The sequence below is a fragment of the Rana temporaria genome, chromosome 11 (genome assembly GCF_905171775.1).
Source record: "Rana temporaria chromosome 11, aRanTem1.1, whole genome shotgun sequence".
Classification (NCBI taxonomy): domain Eukaryota; kingdom Metazoa; phylum Chordata; class Amphibia; order Anura; family Ranidae; genus Rana; species Rana temporaria.
Window position 1 is genome coordinate 132,497,922 of NC_053499.1, and position 23,244 is coordinate 132,521,165.

A 23,244-nucleotide genomic window follows, 5' to 3' on the forward strand; every position below is an offset into this window, starting at 1 on the left:
GCACTTTAGTTTAAAGCCTATTAAAATGATGGCAATAAAATGTGGTCGCATCAAAAAAAGTTTTAGGTATTGTATGTTTTAAAAGCCTTCTGTGCCCTGTGTGAGAACAGTGATCTCTTTACAGTGGTCTGACATGCCCCCCTTAAGGCCTCATTCACACTTGGTGGACTCCGTTGCTACGGAGTCCGCCTGCTCCCGTCGGCTCAGCGGGAGACCAGTCCACAGATCTCCGCTGAGCCGACGGATGACAAGCTCCTCTCTGCTCACTGAGCGGGGAGGGGCTTGTCAGGCACCGCTGTGTCCTATGGAGCGATCTGATGAAAACGGACAGCATGGATGGATGGGGATGTGATCATTTTAGGACTTCTCTCCCAACTCTCTGACTCACAATTTATCCTTGCACGTATGCTATGTTAAAGTAGATCTGGACCCAAAACAACTTGGCTTACAGTTAAGTCCATCGTTTTTTCAGGTATTTACAAAAATATATTTAAGCTAAAGTAATATAATGGATATGGGCTGAAAGCGCAGACTCTCAGGTTTAATTTGAGGGTATTTACATCCAAATTGGAGGAAGGGTTTAGAAATTACAGCTCATGGCCAGGTATGGGTACTCCTTTGTTAATTTAGGTATCAATTAAGCAGGTAAAAGGTCTGGAGTTGGTTCTAAGTGTGGTATTAGTATTTGGAATTTATTGCTGTGAAGCTATATCATGCGTTCAAAGAAGCTGTCCATGCAAGTGAAACAGGCCATTGTAAGGCTTCAAAAATGAAACCAATCCACCAGAGATAGCAGCAACATTAGGAGTGGTCAAATCAACAGTTTGGTACATTCTGAGGAAAGACGAACGCACCAACATAAAAAGGCCGATGGTAAAAGACTCGCAACATCCAGACAAGTGAAGGACACTCTCAAGGAGGTGGGTGTATCATTGTCAAAGTCTACAGTCAAGAGAAGACTTCACAAGAGCAAATACAGAGGGTCCACCATTGAGTGCAAACCATTCATAAGCCTGAAGAATAGAAAAGCCAGATTAGACTTTGCCAAAAAAAAATCCTAAAAAAGCCAGACCAGTTCTGGAAAAGCATTCTTTGGACGGATGAAACTAAGATTAATCTGTACCAGAATGACGGGAAGAAAAAAGTGTAGAGAAGGCTTGGAACAGCTCATGATCCAAAGCACACAACGTCCCCTGTAAAACATGGTGGAGGCAGTGTGATGGCATGCAATTGCATTGCTTCCAGTGGCACTGGGTCATGTGTACAAAAATGGTCGCAGTTACCAAAATTTGTAGTTAATATTTATGTTCAACCCCTTGAATTAAAGCTGGAAGTCTTCACTTTAAATTCATTTTAATTTTATTCTGGTGGCATACAGAGCCAAAAGTCTGAAAATTGTGCCTGTGTGCAAATACATATGGACCTAACTGTATATGACATTTTAGTAATTTAACTCCTAAAATTCTTCAATAAAGTATTCATTAAAACAATACCTGGTCATTCTGCTATGAAGGTCCTTTTTCAGGCACTTCCTAAGATCTGGTGACAAATGCCTCCCAGTTGCACTTCTGCCTTTCCCCCTTTTACATACTTCCATGGTGGTGTAGTATGCCCTCTAACCATGAGATAACTCTTGGGATCTGCAAATGGCTGGTGAGTCACTTTGTAGAAGACCAATGGGAGCGTGAATGCTTCACCCACTGCTGAGTTTTTCTTATTGGGCATCAAGCAGTTATGGTGGTGGGTAGAAGAATGTCTTCATGGAGGGGATTATTTTCTATATTATATCTAGATGACAGGTTTATCTTGACCACTTCAGCTCCGGAAGATTTTAACCACTTCCTGACCTGGCCATTTTTTCCAATACGGCACAGTGTTGCTTTAACTGACAATTGCGTGGTCATGTGACGCTGTACCCAAATAAAATTGATGCCCCCCCCCCACAAATAGGGCGTTCTACTTGTGGTATTTGATCACCTTTTCTTTTTATTTTGCGCTTTAAATAAAAAAGACAAACAAACTATTTTGAATAAAAAAAAAACAATATTTAATTTTTTTTGCTATAAAACATTCCAAGTAAAAAATCGAATTTCTTCATCAGTTTAGGCCAATATGTATTCTTCTACGTATTTTTGGTAAAAAAAATCCCAATAACCGTATATTGATTTGTTTGCACAAAAGTTATAGCGTTTATAAACTATGGGATATGTTTAGGGTCTTTTCTTTTTTTTTTTTTTTACTATTAATGGCAGCGATTAGCAATTTTTCTGTGGGACTGCGACATTGCGGCGGACCAATTGGATACTAAGTGACACTTTTTGGGGACCAGTAACACAAATACGGTATCAGTGCTAAAAAAGAATGCACCACCACAGTATAAATGACACGGGCAGGGAAGGGGGTTAATACCAGGGTTGATCAAAGGGTTAAGTGTGTCACTGGGAGGTGCTTACTAACTGTGTGAGGGATGGATACACTGGAGGAAATAAGAGATGTGAAACACAAGATCTCTCTTTTGCTCCCTGACAGATCAGCTGTCTGCCTTGTTTACATAGGCAGAACGCTGCTCTGTCTCTCCTCTGAACGATCGGCAGGGTTTCTGATTGGCTCCTGCTGTGTCCAGTCACAGCGGGAGCAGTGCTCCAGCAGCACACGCACGCACCCCTATATCACGTGCAAAAAAACACATGCAGGTACGTGATTTTGCGCAGCCGGGCCAGCCCCGCCGCAGTATATATGCAGTGAGCGGTCCAGAAGTGGCTAGTATAATTTTAGCCTTTAACTTATCAGATAGAACTGTGTTTTATATTTCAAAAATCATTGAACAGGATAAGAAACAGAGCAACCGTCATCTCTGTCCTGCAGCGGCTCCTCCTCTGACTCGCTGTTGACTCACCGATGGTCGCATTCACTTTAATGGGACGGCTGGTGATGTGGCAGTGACACAACAAGGTGAGGGACGTGGTGGCAGCAGGTGAGTGGATGCCCGCTAACAGGCGCTGCCATGATAGATCTGAAATGACAGGTGCTCTTTAACCACTTCAGCCCCGGACCATATTGCTGATCAAAGACCAGGCCACTTTTTGCGATTCGGCACTGCCTCGTTTTAACTGACAATTGCGTGGTCGTGCGACGTGGCTCCCAAACAAAATTGGCATCCTTTTTTTCCCACAAATAGAGCTTTTTTTTGGTGGTATTTGATCACCTCTGCGGTTTTTAGTTTTTGCGCGATAAACAAAAATAGAGCGACAATTTTGAAAAAAAATAATATTTTTTACTTTTTGATGTAATAAATATCCCCCAAAAATATATAAAAAAAATATTTTTTTTCCTCAGTTTAGGCCGATACGTATTCTTCTACATATTTTTCGTAAAAAAATTTGCAATAAGCGTTTGTTGATTGGTTTGTGCAAAAGTTATACCGTTTACAAAATAGGGGGTAGTTTTATGGCATTTTTATTAATATTTTTTTTTTACTAGTAATGGCGGCGATCAGCGATTTTTATGGCGGACACTTTGGACATTTTTGACACATTTTTGGGACCATTGGCATTTTTATAGCGATCAGTGCTATAAAAATGCATTGATTACTATAAAAATGCCACTGGCAGGGAAGGGGTTAACACTAGGGGGCGAGGAAGGGGTTAACGCTAGGGGACGAGGAAGGGGTTAATTATGTTCCCTGGGTGTGTTCTAACTGAAGGGGGGGAGGGACCGACATGGGGAAATGACTGATCGCTGTTAGGCATTTCTCCCCCTGACAGGACCGGGAGCTGTGTGTTTACACACACAGCTCCCGGTTCTCGCTCTGCAACGAGTGATCGCGGGTGATCGCGCCCGCTGGGCACGCGCGTCAGGGGCGAGCGGGGGGCATGCATGCGCGCCCCTATTGGCAGCTCGGCAAGATGACGTAGATATACGTGATCTCGCCCAGCAGAGCCGACCTGCCGCCGTAAAACTGCAGCGGCTGGTCGGCAAGCGGTTAAATGTAAGGACTTATCCTTGCTGGTAGTTAGAATCTTTAATATTTGCAGACAAAATGAAGGTTTCACATTTAGAATAATACGCTGTCAGGTTAGTAAAACAGCGATATCAGAACCCATTCAATCATACAGTTGGGACTGGTTGACCTGCTTGTTTGTTTCTGGAAATTATCCAACTTCTCAATACATACAGCAAGCCTATCTAGGAACTCTCCATGTTCCAGTGGATGATAATACCAGCTGACGTGTTTCAAGGGAAACGCCCCCTTCTTCTGGTGTTCTCATCAATTTGAACCTGGGGAGTTCCTATATGGGCTTGCTCTTGGTTTCTAGGGCTTGTCCCCCAAAACATGTCAGTTGGTGGTATCATCCACTGGAACCTAGCATAACCCAGAAATAAGAGCAAACTAGGAACTTCTCATGTTCCAGTGGATGATAATAACAGCTGACGTGTTTGAAGGGAAAAGCCCCCTTCTTCTGGTGTTCTCATTCATTTGAACCTGAGGGTTCTGTAAGATGTGGGCGTGTTTTATGCAAAATCATCGTGACCCTACGTAAATGACGCTTTTTACGAACGGCGCATGCACCGTCCGTGAAAGTATCCCAGTGCGCATGCTCCAAATTAACCCGCAAAAAGCCTAGGTGAACGTAAATTACGCCCAGCCCTATTCGCGAACGACTTACGCAAACGGCGTAATCGACTGAAAATTTGACGCTGGCCCGACGTCCATACTTAAAGCGGTTGTTCACCCTGAGTTTACACATTCTGTCTATGCCAATGCTAGGCATAGACAGTAACCAAACGATTTTTTATTTTTTTTTTAAGTGCTCCTTACCCCTTTTTCGGAGCTGTTTCTGACCTGTCACTCAAAATCCCCCGCAGGGAATGGGCGTGTAAGGCCATTCTCCCCCATCCTGTCAATCATTTTCAGAGACTCCTCCGGAGACGCGCTGTGCTCAAATCGCGCGAGATCTCGCCGGCCGTTGCTTTGGCAACCGTGTTGTGTTGACGGCGACGCTCGCCGTCAACACTGCACATGCGCGGGATCGAGCGGTGAATGCTGGGAGGCCAGAATTCACTGTATCCCGGAAGAAGACCCTGTCGGCTTCACAGTGCCCACAGGAAAAATGGAAACGGCCATCGCCAGAAAATCTAACATCCTTTTCGGTATATCAGCGCTTACGCCGGCTAAAGGAGTGGGTTACCCTCGTAGTGCGGGAGTACAGGTAAGCCCTGATGATATTTGCCAACAAAAAAAAAACGATATCCCGCGGAACCCCCGCTTTAACATTGGCTGCGCCTCATATAGCAGGGGTAACTTTACGCCGGAAAAAGCCTTACGTAAACGGCGTATCTGTACTTCGACGGCCGGGCGTATCTAGCTGATTTACATATTCTAGGCGTAAATCAGCGTACACGCCCCTAGCGGCCAGCGTAAATATGCAGTTAAGATACAACGGCGTAGGAGTCTTACGCTGGTCGTATCTTAGACAAATTCTGGCGTATCTGATTCTTTGAATCAGGCGCCAAGATACGACGCCTCACACTCAGATATACGACGGCGTATCTGGAGATACGCCGTCGTATCTCCTACCTGAATCTCTATACCCTGTAAACAGTCATATCAGCAAAAAAATTTTTTTCCTTTTGCAACTCCTTTAAGCTTTGACAATAAAAGCTGAAAGCTGATTGGTTTCTATGTAGAGCTGTACCAGATTTTGCGCTCTACAGTTTTAGTAAATCTCAACTGAAGATCATAGTTTAATACATACTGTGCAACCCCAAATTATATTTATTGCTCTTTAGTATAAAGTTTGACTCTTCAGGGTCACAGTTTTAGTTAAAAGAAGTTTTTTATCTTTTTAGCTCCAGTTAACATTGTTGCTCCACTTTTGCTCCAGTTCATATAAAGCAGCCCTGATGACTCTCTGACAGCAATACAGCTATGAATTAACTTGTGTGCTAAAAACAGCAGCTTCATCCAGTTAGCTAAAAGGAGAATCATTCTCCCCCTTCCCCCTGCTGTTGTAAATGAATATATATTTCCCCAATTCCAATAATTCAAGGGTATCAAATGAATTGCAGATGTACTGGATCTCTTTTACCGGCTTGGATACCTCTCTCTATCTGCTGGTGGAGGTTGGAAAACACCTGCATTTGCAGGTAATATTGTGTGTCGACTATCTGTTATGTCACATGTAATAGAGAAATAGTTATGTGTCAGGTGGATATTTTAATATATGTGCACTGTGAAAAAATTAAATTCTTGTCAATTATTTTTGCAATTGCCTCAACTTCAATTGTTCGTTGGGTGTGGATTTGCTTCCAAAGCACCCCTCACATGCAAAGAGTATAATTCAAGTTAACCACTTGCTTACTGGGCACATATACCCCCCTCCTGCCCAGGTGAAATTTCAGCTTCCAGCACTGCGTCGCTTTAACTGACAATTGCGCGGTCGTGCGACGTGGCTCCCAAACAAAATTGACGTCCTTTTTTCCCCACAAGTAGAGCTTTCTTTTGGTGGTATTTGATCACCTCTGCGGTTTTTATTTTTTGCGCGATAAACAAAAAAGCGACAATTTTGAAAAACAATACAATATTTTTTACTTGTTGCTATAATAAATATCCCAATTTTTTAAAAAATAAATACATTTTTTTTTTCAGTCTAGGCCGATACGTATTCTTCTAAATATTTTTGGTAAAAAAAAAAATCGCAATAAGCGACTGGTATGCGCACAAGTTATAGCGCCTACAAAATAGGGGACAGAATTATTATTTTTTATTATTTGTTTTTTACTAGTAATGGCGGCGATCTGTGATTTTTATTGGGACTGCGACATTATGGCAGACACATCGGACACTTTTGACACATTTTTGGCCACATTCACATTTATACTGCGATCAGTGCTATAAATATGCACTAATTACTGTATAAATGTGACTGGCATTGAAGGGGTTAACACTAGGGGGTGAGGAAGGGGTTAAATGTATTCCCTATATAGTGTTCTAACTGTGGGGGAAGGGGGGTGACTGGGGAAGGTGACCGATCTGTGTCTCTATGTACAAGGAGACACAGATCGGTCTCCTCTTGCCCTGACAGCACGCTGTCATTGTGAGAGCCGGCAATGAGAAATGATCTCATATGTTTACATATGAGATCATCTCTCATTGGCCGCACAGATCGCCTACCGAACGGCCTCTCCGATTGGCCATTCGCGGCAATCTGTGAATGGCTGTGTCCAAGGGACACGGCCAGCACAGAAGTTCCCCGATGCGCGCTCGGGAGCGTGCGCGGGGAACGAGGAAAGGGGCGCCCGTAAAAAGACTCTGTCCCAGAGAAGTAGAGCCACCCTGCGGCCGTATATAATCGTACGGCCGTCGGGAAGTGGTTAAAGTGAATGTCAGCCAAAATGTTTGTTTTTTTGCAGTTTTGGAAACCCCTGTTGGGTGTTTACTTCTTTCGGGGGTCTGTCTAGTAAATTTACCCTCACTTCCTGTCCTAACATTTTTACCAGACAAAGTCAGGGGAACCAGGTTAGATGAAATTACGCACATTCCTGTTCCAATGTTGTTGGATAAACATATTCGATAAATTTACCCCCACTTCCTTTTCTAATATTTTACCAGGGAGGAAGTCAGGGGAACCAGGCTAGATAAATTTACCCCCACTTCCTGTTCTAACAATTTCCCAGGCAGGGGAACCAGGTTAGATGAATTTACTCACATTCCTGTTTACGCGTTTTAATGCATCTATATGGAAGTGTTTTACTGATCACTACGGAGGAACTTTTCTCCCAGAAAACCTGCGTGATAACATCAGTAAAACTTTTTACTGCCGTGTGAAGGAGGCCCTAAAGTTTATAGCGTTAGATATGGAAGAATGTTCCTGTTTTGGCATTGCAGGAGAAAGAGGAAGACAAGGCTTCACTAACTTTCAGTATTTTCTACTGTTGACTTGTATTGAGGAGAAAGGTGATTGGACAAGCTTTTCCAAGCGGATTCTTTTGTCCCTTGAGAATGGACCTTCAGGACTATCCGTAGCTGTACTATGGACAATAGCTTACCACCTATGCCACACAGGCAATAAACCTGATGGGAGGACCATAGTTCCTCTGTAGATTAAAAACCTACTTTGAATTTTCTCTAAGGCTGGTCCATTTCAGGTCCAAATTCAGCCCATAACTCGGGCTGAAATCGGACCTGAAATGGTGAACCAGCACGCACTGGACGCCTGCTGTGCGACGGATGCGGCGATAGTGTGAACTGTTCCTTTCACTTAAACCATCAGAAGGGCACAGTTGCTCCCACTGACACCAACGGTGGGGCATAATTCCTTCCATTGACACCAACAATGGGCCACTATCCCTCCCACTGACACAAGCAATGGGCCACTATCCCTCCCACTAACACCAACAATGGGCCGCTATCCCTCCCACTGACACCAACAATGGGCCGCTATCCCTCCCACTGACACCAACAATGGGCCGCTATCCCTCCCACTGACACCAACAATGGGCCGCTATCCCTCCCACTGACACCAACAATGGGCTGCTATCCCTCCCACTGACACCAATGAAAGGGCCGCTATCCCTCCCACTGACACCAATGAAAGGGCCGCTATCCCTCCCACTGACACCAATGAAAGGGCCACTATCCCTCCCACTGACACCAATGAAAGGGCCACTATCCCTCCCACTGACACCAATGAAAGGGCCACTGACACCAACAATGGGCCACTATCCCTCCCACTGACACACTATCCCTTCCCACTGACACACTATCCCTCCCACTGACACCAATGAAAGGGCATAATTCCTCCCACTGATGCCCACGATGAGCATAATTTCTTCGATTGATGGAAACAATGAGCCACTATTCCTCCCACTGACACCAACAGTGGGACACTATTCCTCCAACTGACCTTAATTATGAGGCACTAGTCCTCCCACTGACACCAACAATGGGGCAGAATTCTTTCCATTAACACCAACAATGGGGCACTATTCCTCCCACTAACACCAACAATGGGGCACTATTCCTCCCACTAACACCAACAATGGGGCACTGTTTACTTCCACTGGACATCAGGACATTTTTACTCCCACTGGCCCTAGTTTGGCCCCCTAAAGTCTGAAGGACAGTAAACTAGCCCTTTTGTTCAGAAAGTTTTTAGACCCCTGCTCTAAAGGAAGGAATACCAGTTCTGACAGTTGATGACCGGTATATGTTTTAATAACAACGAATATTCTTGGAGAAACCAATTCCACTTTTAAGACGGAACTAACCCCAACAATTTAACAGTTTCAAAGAAGAGATAAATTCCCAACATGTTTCGAGAATGTAACTGTCGTATAACTTGTGCTCCCTACCAAACTGTCAAATCATGAAATGTCTGGTGTCTTAAGTGATCACATGTGCAGCATCATGAAGGTTAAACAGAGGCTAAGATGGCAGCTTCCTTGGCTGAAAAGTAAAGGAGTGGATGTGTGTGGATTATTTTTGGAGAATAAGGATTTTGTTTAGTGTCACTTTAGAAGCTCTTTAGCATTAGTAAGGTCTTTTTCTTCCTATTGTCCCAATGTTATGCACTTATATTAATAAAGGAGTATATATTTGATTAAAACTATTTATCAAATGAAAGGAAGAATCTGATCACCTGCTGATCATTTGACTTTGATTAACCACTTAGGACCGCCTCCTGCACATATACGTCGGCAGAGTGGCACGGCTGGGCACAAACACGCACCTGTACGTCCTCTTTAAGTGCCCAGCCGCGGGGCGCGCGCCCGCGACCCGGTCCGAAGCTCCGTGACCGCGGGACCCGCGGACCAGATCGCCGCCGAAGTCCCGCGTTCGGTCCCCGGAGCTTCACAGTGGCAGCTTCATTGATCGTGTGTTCCCTAATATAGGGAAACACGATCAATCACGTCACACGTCCAGTCCCGCCCCCTACAGTTAGAAAAACATATGAGGTCACACATAACCCCTTCAGCGCCCCCTAGTGGTTAACTCCCTAACTGCAATTGTCATTTTCACAGTAAACAATGCATTTTTATAGCATTTTTTGCTGTGAAAATGACAATGGTCCCAAAAATGTGTCAAAATTGTCCGATGTGACCGCCATAATGTCGCAGTCACGAAAAAAAACGCTGATCGCCGCCATTAGTAGTAAAATATATATTTTTTATAAAAATGCAATAAAACTATCTCCTATTTTGTAAACGCTATATATTTTGCGCAAACCAATCGATAAATGCTTATTGCGATTTTTTTTTTTACCAAAGATAGGTAGAAGAATACGTATCGGCCTAAACTGAGGAAAAATACGTTTTTTTTTATATCTTTTTGGGGGATATTTATTATAGCAAAAATTAAAAAATATTGAATTTTTTTCAGAATTGTCGCTCTATTTTTGTTTATAGCGCAAAAAATAAAAACCGCAGAGGTGATCAAATACCACCAAAAGAAAGCTCTATTTGTGAGAAAAAAAAGGACACCAAGTTTGTTTGAGAGCCACGTCGCACGACCGCGCAATTGTCAGTTAAAGCGATGCAGTGCCGAATCTTAAAAACTGGCCAGGTCCTTTACCTACATAAATGCCGGGTCTTAAGTGGTTAAACATATCGTTTTTTTTTTGTTTTTTTTTAATAAACAAAATTTGTATTAATTGTAGTCATACCCTGAAGGGAAATGCATGCAATTCCTTTAAAACAATGTGCTGTATTGTATAATTGTGTTTAATTAAAGTACATGTACCAAATTATTGCTTTTAATTATGTTTTGAGTTTTTAATGCAATAAAACATGATGTCCAGGTATCCGAAAGCCTAAAGCTGAACTCCAGGCACAGCTTTGTTTACATACAGTAGATTACCAAAAGTATTGGGACACCTGCCTTTACATGAACTTTAATGGCATCCCAGTCTTAGTCTGTAGGGTTCATTGTTGAGTTGGCCCACCCTTTGCAGCTATACTAGCTTCAACTCTTCTGGGAAGGCTGTCCACAAGATTTAGGAGTGTGTCTATGGGAATGTTTGACCATTCTTTCAGAAGTGCATTTGTGAGGTCAGGCACTGATGTGGATGAGAAGGCCTGGTTCGCAGTCTCCACTCGAATTCATCCCAAAAGTGTTCCGTCAGGTTGAGGTCAAGTTCCTCCACCCCAAACCCGCTCATCCATGTCTTTATGGAACTTGCTTTGTGCACTGGTCCAAATCATTTGGTAGAGGGGGATGTTGTTTTTCAGGGGTTGGGCTTGGTCCCTTAAGGCCAGATTCACAAAGGAGATACGACGGAGTATCTCAGATACTCCATCGTATTTCTCAGAGTATCTATGCGACTGATTCATAGAATCAGTTACGCATAGATATCCCTAAGATCCGACAGGTGTAATTGTTTTACACTGTCGGATCTTAGGATGCAGTACCGCGGCCGCCGCTGGGGGGAGTTTGCGTCGTAAACCAGCGTCGGGTATGCAAATTAGGAGTTACGGCGATCCACGACGTTTTTTTGCGTTCGCTACGTCGCCGCTAGTCTAGTTTCCCGTCGCAAAGTTAGTCGTCGTTTTTTGGTGCCTTAACTTTACACAGCACACGTATGTGCTGTATAAAGTATGGCCGTCGTTCCCGCGTCGAATTTTAAAAATTCACGTCGTTTGCGTAAGACTTCCGGAAATACGGAAGTACGCTACGCACGTCGCCGATCGAAAAAATGACGTCAGTTCGCGCAAAGCACGGCGGGAATTTAGAAACGGAGCATGCGCAGTAGGTCCGGCGCGGGAGCGCGCCTAATTTAAATGGCACACGCCCCTTTAAATTACGCGGGCTTACGCCGGAGGCCGCCAGCGTAGGTTTTCATTGCAAGTGCTTTGTGAATCAGGCACTTGCGATGAAAACTTGCGGCGGTGTAACGTATCTACGATACGTTACGCCGCCGCAGTTCTACGTGAATCTGGCCCTTAGTTCCAGGGAAGGGAACTCTTAAGACATCAGCATACCAAGACATTTTGGACAATTTCATGCTCTCAACTTTGTGAGATCAGTTTGGGGATGGCCCCTTCCTGTTCCAACATGTCTGCGCACCAGTGCACAAAGCAAGGTCCATAAACACATGGATGAGCAGATTTGGGGTGAAGGAACTTGACTGGCCTGCACAGAATCCTGACCTTAACCCGATAGAACACCTTTGTGATGAATTAGAGCGGAGAATGTAAGCCAGGCCTATTCGTCCAACATCAGTGCCTGACCTCACAAATGTGCTTCTGGAAGAACGGTCAAACATTCCCATAGACACACTCCTAAACCTTGTGGACGGCCTTCCCAGAAGAGTTGAAGCTGTTATAGCTGCAAAGGGCGGGCCAACTCAATATTGAACCCTACGGACTAAGACTGGGATGCCATTAAATGTTCATGTGTGTGTAAAGGCAGGTGTCCCAATACTTTTGATAATAAAGTGTATCATTTACATATATTTCTCAATAGCCCCAAAAGGGCTGGTTTCTCCCTGCAGGTTTAATGTACTGAAGGCAGCGGGTAATGCATCTCCTCTTGTGGGCGTCCTCTGCCGGCAATCTTTTAAACCTTCTTTTCCTTCTTGTGTTTGTCCAGGATTTTGGGAAGTGTCCTCGATTAAGGCTGTTTACTCAGGAGTACATACTGGCTTTGAATGAATTAAACGCAGGAATGGAAGTGGTGAAGAAATTCATACACAGGTCAGTGGCCGGTCATGAATCTTGAATGTTCAATCGCTCTACTGTGCATGTTTCCTCAAAGCTGGAAAATATGTTCTGGGTGAAGGTCCAGTGCTTTTCCATGTTTGTACGTCCTGTTATTTTAACTCTAATGTACTACAACAACATAACTACACTTCCCAAAGTGAACCAAACAAACGTTTCATTAAAATCCACATTTCCCTGTTCATGGATCGAATGTAGGCAGATCGATTTTAAAGCTGAAGCATGTTGATGAAGTCCCTCCCACCTTCATCAACATGCTAATTAAATTCTAATAAATAGAAACTTCTATAATCTAATTGAATAAATAAAATCTTTTACATTTTCGATATGGACCTTATTTTAGACTCAGGGATGCCATCACTGGATCTCTGTGCTTCTCTATACAGTGCAGGCAGATCACAACTAGTGGTTGGAGCAGGCAGACTGCTGTACATTCTTGTCAATATTCCTATCGCACACGTTCCTGGAAAACAAGGCTTATCAATGGTGGGTGCTGTAGCGATTACCGGTTGGGTCCTGGAAACATCAAGCAAGTGTACATATTCGCCAGCACACCATGGATCAATGCTTCAGTCCAAAGGTTTCTTTTATTGAGAGATCACATCACAGAAATAACTGCAACGTTTCTGAGCCGTGCAGGACCCCTTCGTCAGGTATGTGATCATCACATGCCTGACGAAGGGGCACTGCGCGTCTCCGAAACGTTGCACTTATTTCTGTGATGTGATCTCTCAATAAAAGAAACCTTTGGACTGAAGCATTGATCCATGGTGTGCTGGCGAATATGTACACTGGACTACTCCCAGAAGAATAGAACTACCGCGCAGCCGTACATAACTTCCGGAAAACATCACAGCATCCCGCCCTGGTACTCCTCTCAAGAGCCCTTAAACCTAATGCAATAAGTGGGCTGTCTCTTAACCACCTCCCGACCATTGTATAGGGAAATGGCGGCTGCGTGGTAGTTCTATTGTTCTGGGATGAAGACATATGATGTCGTCCCACTCTTGCCAGGCTTGCGCGCCCGTGGACTGTGTCCCTGGGACACAGCGCATCACCGGTCTCGGTAAAGAGGCACGGCTCTTTACCCATGTGATCAGCTGTATCAAATCATGTAAGCAAGAAAATGCTTATTAGTGCCACCTCATCAGTGCCGTCTCATCAGAGCAGCCTCGGCGCACATCAGAGCAGCCATATCAGCACACATCAGAGCAGCCCCATCGGCGCACATGAGAGCAGCCCCATCAGCGCACATGAGAGCAGCCCCATCAGCGCACATGAGAGCAGCCCCATCAGCGCACATGAGAGCAGCCCCATCAGCGCACATGAGAGCAGCCCCATCAGCGCACATGAGAGCAGCCCCATCAGCGCACATGAGAGCAGCCCCATCAGCGCACATGAGAGCAGCCCCATCAGCGCACATGAGAGCAGCCCCATCAGCGCACATGAGAGCAGCCCCATCAGCGCACATGAGAGCAGCCCCATCAGCGCACATGAGAGCAGCCCCATCAGCGCACATGAGAGCAGCCCCATCAGCGCACATGAGAGCAGCCCCATCAGCGCACATGAGAGCAGCCCCATCAGCGCACATGAGCGCAGCCTCATCAGCGCACATGAGTGCAGCCTCATCAGCGCACATCAGTAAAGGAGAAAAATTACTTGTTTACTAAATTTTCTCTCATGTACCTAAGCATGAAAAAGGAAGTAGCTGAAAAATGTAAAAAAAATGTTTGAAAGTACTGTAATTGTGATTTACTTTCCTATCTCTTTACTAATGCTAGCAGCATGAGGCTTAAATATAGTCAAAGTTGAATGAGCTCTAATACGCTTAACACTTTGCTGTTAAGTTTATTAGCTAAAAGTGCTTAGAGGCGCACTGTATGGCAGCTGGCATTTCTCAAATGTTGCTTGTACCCATGGGGCAGGCCGGGCTGAGAGCTCAGGCATTGGCTTGCCATAGGGGAAGTTGAAAAATTCAGTTGGCTTGGTTGGGGAGGATGTTTAATCATGTGGGGGGTTCCTGACTTTCTCCCGTGTCTGTAGGCATCCCTAAGCGGAACTAAACCGTCTTAATTGACTATTTGTAATCCTTATGCTGCTAGCATTATTTATATAGTAAGGAAGGTGTATTATTTTTACTTTGTTTACGTTTCTTCAGTTACTTCCTGGTTTCTGTCCTTACGAGGTCATACAAGGTATGTCTATAAAGTTTGGTGAATGGTATCAGAAAACAAACATAACAGAAGATGCAAAAAAAATTACCTTTTTATTGCCTTCAAAATAATGGCCATCCCTCACAATAAACTTTTGGCAATGTTCATAAAGCTTCTGGAATCTGTCAGCAGAGACCCCTTTAGGAATCGATCACAGAACTGCTGTCACACATTCTTGGATTGCCGCCAGGTCTGCAAAACGCACGCCTTTCATGACGTTCTTCAGGCGTGGAAACAGAAACAAGTCCGCAGGCACCAGATCAGGGGAGTATGTTGGATTATAGAGAACCGGTATGCCGTGCTGGGGGAAGAATTGGCGCACACGGATCGCACAGTGCGCAGGCACGTTATCTTGTAGCAACATCCACTGTCCAGTCCTGTGCAACTCTGGCCAAACGCGTTGGATGTGTTGTAGAAACCATTTTAAAACTTCCTCGTAGAATGCAGCATTCAGGGTTTGACCCGCAGGAATTTATATCTTATGGATGATGCCATCGTTATCGAAGAAGGCGATCAACATTGTCTTGACCTTGGACTTTTGCACGCGACTCATTTTGGGTGAATGCTATTCTATCGATTTGCCGATTGGATTCTGGATTCAACTGGTAGCACCAGGTCTCATCCCCTGTGTTCGCAGAAAGTATGGATTCTGGTCACAGGATCGTAGAATGTGGCCATTACAGTTTGACCCGCAGGAACAAATTCTTTATGGATTATGCCATGATTGAAGGTGATCAACATTGACATCTTGACCTTGGATTTTGTAGGCAGCTCTTTTTGGGTCACGGGGAAGATGGTGAAGGCTTTTCTATTGATTGCCGATTGGATTCTGGATTGAACTGGTAGCACCAGTTCTCATCTCCTGTGATGATGGTTCACAGAAAGGATGGATCCTGATCTCAGGATCGTAGAATGCGTCATTCATGGTTTGACCCGCAGGAACAAATTCCTTATGGATGATGCCATCGTTGTCGAAGAAGGTGATCAACATTGTCTTGACCTTGGATTTTGTAGGCAACTCTTTTTGGGTCGTGGGGAAGACGGTGAATGCTATTCCATTGATTGCCGATTGGATTCCAGGTCGAACTGGTAGCACCAGGTCTCATCTCCTGTGATGATGGTTTGCAGAAAGGATGGATCCTGGTCACACATGAAAATAAATCTCTAGAGGTTTTCTATCTGTTTTTTACTTTCTGTTCGTCTGTCATCTTGTGTGGCACAAACCAGGAAGATCTTCCGCTTACCCAAATCTTCACGATGGTGCGCACCGTGTCTTTGCTAATGCGCTTCTTGATGTGTCTCTTGATAGTCATGTGCATGCGCGCCCACCTGGCCCACCTGGACCATGTTGCCATTGAGATTATCGGACCATTCACCAAACTTTTAAGACATGCCTTGTATATCTCATTAGCCTTCATGGGCTTTTGTTTTTCTTTCATCTGATGGAGGGGCTTTCTCCGCTAAGCACACCCTCCTGCCTGCATCTCTGAGCCAGGGATGGACTGGCCATTGGGACTACAGGGAGTTTCCCGGTGGGCTGATGGCTCAGTGGGCTGGCTTCAGTGACAGCGGACTGCCGCCCCCTCTGCTCCTCTGTCTCTCCCTCCCCGCAGCGCTCACCTGGGGGAACAAAGTAGCAGGGGGAGGACCAGAGGAGCAGGAGAGAACAACAGAGGAGTATGGGGGACGACAGTGGAGCATGGGGGGAGGGGACAGACAGCTGACTCAACGGCTATGGCCTGGGAGTTTCTCACTTCTGCCTAATCTTGTCCCATAAGGGGGGCACCAAACTGATTCTTTGGCCCGGGTGAAATAATGTCTAGCTTCCCCACTGGTACTGCCTATAAGAGTACCAGCCGTTCTACTCTAATAAAGTAGAATGGCTAGTGGCTAGTGAAGGTGGAGAGGGGGCTTGGGTGGCCCGCGGGGTGCATGAGTTGTCCGGACACCATGGGAGAGACCTGTCAAAGTGGGCCAGTCTGGATAAAGTCCAGGGCCACATTTCTGTCCCAGTCCAGCCCTGCTCTGAGCTAAGGGCAGATGGATTTTAGAAAGTAAATGCTACATGAATCCATTGCCCTTGCTCAAGATGGGATGGAGACATGAATGGATAGATGGCCAAGTTTTGTTTTGAATCTTAAAAATGAATTAAATAGCGATTTCAGTTTGTGGTGCTCAGAGGCGTGCGCCCCCCCCAAACCCGGAAGTGTCAGATCACATTTTAGGTACGTGATTCAAAACAGCAGTGCCACCTTGCCACTGCAAAAAAATTATTGGATATGTTTTATAGCAGAAAGTAAAAGAAAATGTTTTTTGTTCGTTTTTTTTTTTTTTTTCATTTATATCGCAAAAAATAAAAAACCCAGTGGTGATCAAATACCAACAGAAAGCTCTATTTGTGGGGGGGGGGGAATCTAAATTTATTTTGGATACAGCATTGCATGACCACGCAATTACCGTATTTATCTTCATATAACGCGCCCCGGCGTATAGCGCACACCCCCGACCTGGAAGAGAAATTTCGGGAAAAAAATATAATACTTAGTTTGAATGCCCCTCGTCGGTGTCTTGCCCGGCATCCATCGGCGGCCTTGTCCGGTCCGGCGTCTGTCTGCGGCCTCTGTGGTGTCGTCCTCGCTTCTCCCGGGCTCTTGTTGTTCCGATCCCGGCTTCCCGCGCTGTGTTTGAACGCCGCCGCCGCCGACATATACCGAGCGCAGTACACTCGGGCACGCTCGGCTCTTCTCGCATAAAAGGCGGCACAGGGCGTGACCGCGAGGGAAGTCGAGCCTTCCCGAGTGTACCGGAGTGTACTGCGCTCGGTATATGTCGGCGGCAAGGTTCAAACACAGCGCGGGAAGCGGGTATCGGCGTATATCGCGCACCCACGATTTCCCCCTTATTTTAAGGGGAAAAAAGTGCGCAGTATACGCCGATAAATACGGTACTAGTTAAAGTAGCACAATGTTGAATAGCAAAATATGGCCTGGTCACCAAAAGGGTACAATCTTCTGCCGCCAAAGGGGATAATCCCACTATTAGAATAGATAGTAACTGAAGTTCTGAAAAAATATACTGGTCTGAGCTGGCCTTCTGTATCCATTTGCATGGGCTTTCTGGAGGAACCAGTGTTGCAGGGATCATGTGACCAATGCCTCAATCATGTGACACTTTTAGTATGTATAGGTGGGGTATAGTTATTATTATAGCCTTTTTTATTAACTTGTAGTTACTTAATCATTATGTTCAAACAGAATGTCCGATATGCAAATATTTTAGCTTCCTCCACTACTTCGGTGTTCTATTAAATGTTAACCTGGTCAAGGTAAACTGATCAATATCCTTGTCATACAATTGCTTCCTCTGATCCTTACACAATGGACTTGGGAAATATTCTGCATCCAAACGAAAGATAAATTCTTGCCAATACAAAAGAGCGCAAAGGTTATAAAGCAACATAGTCTGGTTAATGCAATTGAACTTTTTAAACTTTTTTTCTTTTTTTTTTTATGTGACCCATCATTTGCTGACAAAAGGTGGACAGATAATAGACAGCAGTCAAGCATGCATGCCCACACATGTTTCCCACACCACGTTCAAATTGCACTGCCCTTGTGATCTGCAGTGGGTGTCGGTGAAATCTTAGCGACACCCCAGATACAAGTCGCAAACGCTGTGTGTTTGCCTACGTTGGATCACATTACAAAACAACCATGTGAGCCAGTGTTCTGCCTAATAAGTTCCCCCCGGCGGATAAGGACCCCCTTGTACTGCGCAGCCGCAGCGCAGAGTCTCCGAAAATAGCCGAACATGTAAAGCTGAGAGTGAGCTCTACACGGCACATGCGCAATGACTATAACATATGCCGCACGCTGCCGATGCTAGAGCTACTCTGTAAGGGGCAGGGGTGATTTTACCAATAAAGCACACATCTTAGCGGGGCGTGTTGGCCATCTGAGTGAAAATTTGGAAATTCGCCCATCAACATTGCCATTGCAAAACCCGCCCATCAAGACTCCCTGCTAAGATGTGTATTTTACTGTTAAAATCACTCCGGCCCCTTGCAGAGTAGCACTAGCATCGGGAGTGTGCGGCATATGTGATAGTCATTGCGCATGTGCCATGTAGATCTCATGCCGCGTACACACGATCATTTTTCATCATGAAAAAAACGTCGTTTTTAAAAAACGTCTTAAAATGATCGTGTGTGGGCTGCACATCATTTTCAGGTTCTGAAAAACGTTAAAAAAAAATTTCGAACATGCTGCATTTTTTAACGTAGTTTTAAACTGTTGTTTTTCGGGTTGTAAAAAATGATCGTGTGTGGGCTAAATCAACGTTTAAAACCCGCGCATGCTCAGAAGCTTATGAGACGGGAGCGCTCGTTCTGGTAAAACTACCGTTCATAATGGAGTAAGCACATTCATCACGATGTAACAGACAGAAAAGCGCGAATCGTCTTTTACGAACATGGAATCAGCTAAAGCAGCCCAAAGGCGAATTAGAACTTCCCCTTTAGAGTGCCGTCATACGTGTTGTAAGTCACCGCGCTTTGTTCATCATTTTTTAAAAACGATGGTGTGTGGGCAATGTCGTTTTCATGAGGAAGTTGGAAAAACGTTGTTTTTTTAGACATGCTGGAAAATGATCGTGTGTACGTGGTATAACTCTCAGCTCTACATGTTCGGCTATTTTCGGAGGTTCATACTGCGCTGTACAGGGGGGTCCTAATCCACCGGGGGAACATTTTCGGCAGGACACCGGTTTGCAGGGCATTCCCAAAATTGACTTTGGTGCCATTTGAGCCCATTCAAAATGAATGGGCTCAAATCGCACCCACTGAATCGCATGTGAATTGTACAGAGGTGCAGTGAAGTTCATGGTGTAAACCTGGGCTAAGAAGCCTTTTCTTCCTGGAATCCATCTGCACTTAGCTGAAGCATGCATGCAGTGTGCTTTGATAAAAAAAAAAAAAACTCCTCCTCTACTCCCCACATGAAGACTCCTTGGATGTATTACATCATTTGCCTAGGCAAGAAACCAGGATGTAACTGAAAAAATGTAAAAAATTTTTTTTTAAATAAGTAAATGATATACTTTCCCCTCTATTTACAAATGTTAGCAGCATGGGGATTAAATGTAATCAATGTTGACTGGGAGAGTGAAGTTCCATGTTAAATGACTTGTAATGCAGTACTGTTACTCAGTAACACCTGGCAGGCAGACATCAAAATTAATCATTTACAGCCCTCTTTATCTCTCTATCCAATATCTGTCCATCCTTTTCACTCTCGCTCTTTGTACAGTATACATAACATATATTGCCTGTTAATAGGTTTGGTATGCTTTGTATGAGGCATCTTTGACTTGGATACTGTGTAAATTTGACTGTAGAACATTGTAAACTGTATTTTCCTTCTTTTTTATTTTTTATTTGTAGGGTTGTATGTGCATTTTGTGAATTCCAACTTCTGCTTTTTTTTGTAGCATGCATGGGCCCACTGCAAACTGTCCTCACCCCAGGGTCTTACCAAACCTTGTGGCCGTCTGTCTAGCTGCCATTTATTCCTGCTATGAAGAATTCATCAACAGGTAATTGTTACACTGGACATGGTGTTTCACTTTTAGAGCTTTTGTATCATCACAGCCAGGTTTGCACAGGCAGTGCCGGCCCAAGACATTGTGCTGCCTGGTACCAAGAATGAAATGCTGCCCCCAAAATAAATTACGCCCACCAAAATGCTACCACATCCATTATTTTATATCATAATAACCAAAGTTATGGCTCTATACATGTATATTTATATCATAATAACCAAAGTGGACCTATCATGGCTCTATACATGTATATAGGAGTATAAAGAAGACCTGTTATGGTTGTTTACATGTATAGGATTATAAAAAGGACCTGTTATGGCTCTATTCATGTAATTGGCCCCGCAGTGGAGTGGAGAGCAGAACGGGAGGAGCGGTCGGGCGGCAATTAGCCCCAGAGTGGAGTGGAGAGCGGAGCTGGGGGAATGGGGTGGCGGGCGGGTGGCACTTTGCCGCGCCCCTGAAAGTGCCGCCTGGTACAATGCTACCATCGGGTCCCATGGTAGGGCCGGCCCTGTGCACAGGTTTGCTTGTTTGTAGGCTCTGATTTCCAGTAGGAAAGTCAGAGGTCCTAGTGGGCAGGCCTGTTCCAGGACAGTGACTGAAGCAAGAGAATCAGAGCGATAGCCAGGCAACTCGTATGCCAGCAACAGCAGCCTCCAGGTTTACCTTAAAAAAAAAGGTTTACTGTAACCCTTGTACTGCTGCTTCATAGAGAAGTGATTTAGGCAGCTTTACAGCAACCCAATCACATCTATATGTTGGCGATGGAACCCACCCATTCCTGTCCTGGGCTCATCTGTGCCCCGCAGCAGACCAGGATCTCAATTGGCGCTGTCAGGATGGCGAGCAGACAGGAGATGTGAAACATCCGTTTCTTCATCTCCCCTAGAAGCAATGAACCTGGAAACATTCAGCTCTGAGCAAGCTCTCCAATCCTGGCTATGAAAATAGCCAATGGAGTACCTTCTATACTCGGTCAAGCTAGGGATATGCAAGAGTCATTAAAGGTCCATGAGGCTACTGATGCCTCTTTAATAGGTGCCTTTTACTCTTTTCACAAAGAGGGCTTGTCAGTCCTCCTGTGGTAGCAATAAATTAAATGTAAGTGAATTAAAAAATAAAATAAAAATAAACCAAAAAAATGTAAAGCCACCTTGGCCTCACATTCACACACATACAAACACACATACAAACGCACATGTACATAAACAAGGACTGCACAACAAATATTTGGTATCGCAGTGGAATCATTTTAGGACCATTATTTAAATTTACCTCTAAATTGTTAACTATTAGACCCCTTTCACACTGGGTGTTTTTTAGACGCGTTTGGGCTAAAAATAGCACCTGTAAAGCGCCTGAAAAACGCCTCCCCTGCAGCCCCAGTGTGAAAGCCTGAGTGCTTTCACACTGGGGCGGTGCGCTTACAAGACGTTAGAAAAAGTCCTGCAAGCAGCATCTTTCGGGTGGTGCGGGAGCGGTGTATACATCGCTCCTCCACCGCCCCTCCCAAAATCAATTGAAATCAATGGGCAACGCTGCCAAAGCGCCTGTAAAGTTCTTCGGCAGCAGCATTTTGCAGGCGCTTTAAACCCTTTATTGGGCCGCTAGTGGGGTTTAAAATTGCCCTGCTAGTGGCCAAAAAGCACTGCAATAACAGCGGTAAATGGTCGCTAAAATTAGCTGAGGCTACATACAGTAACGGAACACCCAGTGGGCGCACATATTAGTACTGTAAAGGGAATTGTTCGCTCAGGCCAGCTTGATCCAAACAAAGTATTTGAAGTGAAAGCAAACCTGGACATCAGCTTTTAAGGTTATTTGGCTAGAACATTGGCTATAAAAATGTATTTTGTTTTTACTGAAAATAAGGATTTGATAAAAACCTGCAATAATATGTAGCCAAAAAAAACATGCAACTGTCACTTTCTAATGTTTTTTTATGGGCCTCTACTTTCTGAAAATATTTAATACTTTGTTTTTAAGCATGTTTTCATATACAACTTGTGTATTTTATCATGTATGCAAATACAATGAAAAAGAAAGCAAAGAAGGTTTGAGATGCTATATATTGTGAGTGGCAGGAAACTACAATGTGCAGTAATGCAATAATGTGTTGCGATATACAATATGCAGCCGGTATGTGTTGGGGTATAATGTTCTTCATTAGACAGCCCTTTCAATGAGTGGACTGCCTTAATACAATGTGTGTTTATGTGTGATATAATACGTGTGTGTGTGTGTGTGTTAAATGCACTACACCTTCATAGTGTAAATGGGCCTTTACCCAAAGACATTACAGGGTCGCTTTAATACAGCAGACAGGTTTTGGCTGTTTGATCTGCTTTAAGAAACTGCATTAAACCAAAGCCATAACATCCTGACCTACATAAGATATGCTACGAAAACACAATTTACCACAAGTACTTCCCTTTAGGTGGGTCTGTGTTTATTGCATTGGCTGTGTTTTTTCTTTTGAAGCAGAATATAGTGTAGGGCATGGGTAGGCAACCTTAAAGAGGTGGAGATCTACCTGAACAACATAGGAGTAGTCCAAGATCACTGAGCACAGTGTCGCCTCCTCACGCCTGATTTAAACCTCAAATTTCTGTACTACAGTGTCGCAATCGCGTGCAACTTATTGCCACCTCACCACACCAATCCCTACCCCTGTTTGGTGTACACATGCCGCAGCAGGAATTAAGCCCCCTGTTGC

At 44.5% G+C, this 23,244-nt stretch overlaps 1 protein-coding gene across 4 annotated transcripts in view; it reads left to right on the forward strand.

The window, feature by feature from the left end:
• Positions 1–23,244, forward strand: part of LOC120917707 (c-Maf inducing protein) — a 251,803-nt gene that overhangs the window by 150,399 nt on the left and 78,160 nt on the right. For 2 of the 4 annotated variants that reach the window (XM_040329177.1, XM_040329178.1), the window contains exons 8-10: positions 6,070–6,147; positions 12,590–12,693; positions 20,418–20,522. In XM_040329177.1, the coding sequence (XP_040185111.1) occupies positions 6,070–6,147; positions 12,590–12,693; positions 20,418–20,522 (287 nt within the window). The remainder of the gene's footprint in view (positions 1–6,069; positions 6,148–12,589; positions 12,694–20,417; positions 20,523–23,244) is intronic. The other 2 variants (XM_040329179.1, XM_040329180.1) reach the window with 1 other exon arrangement.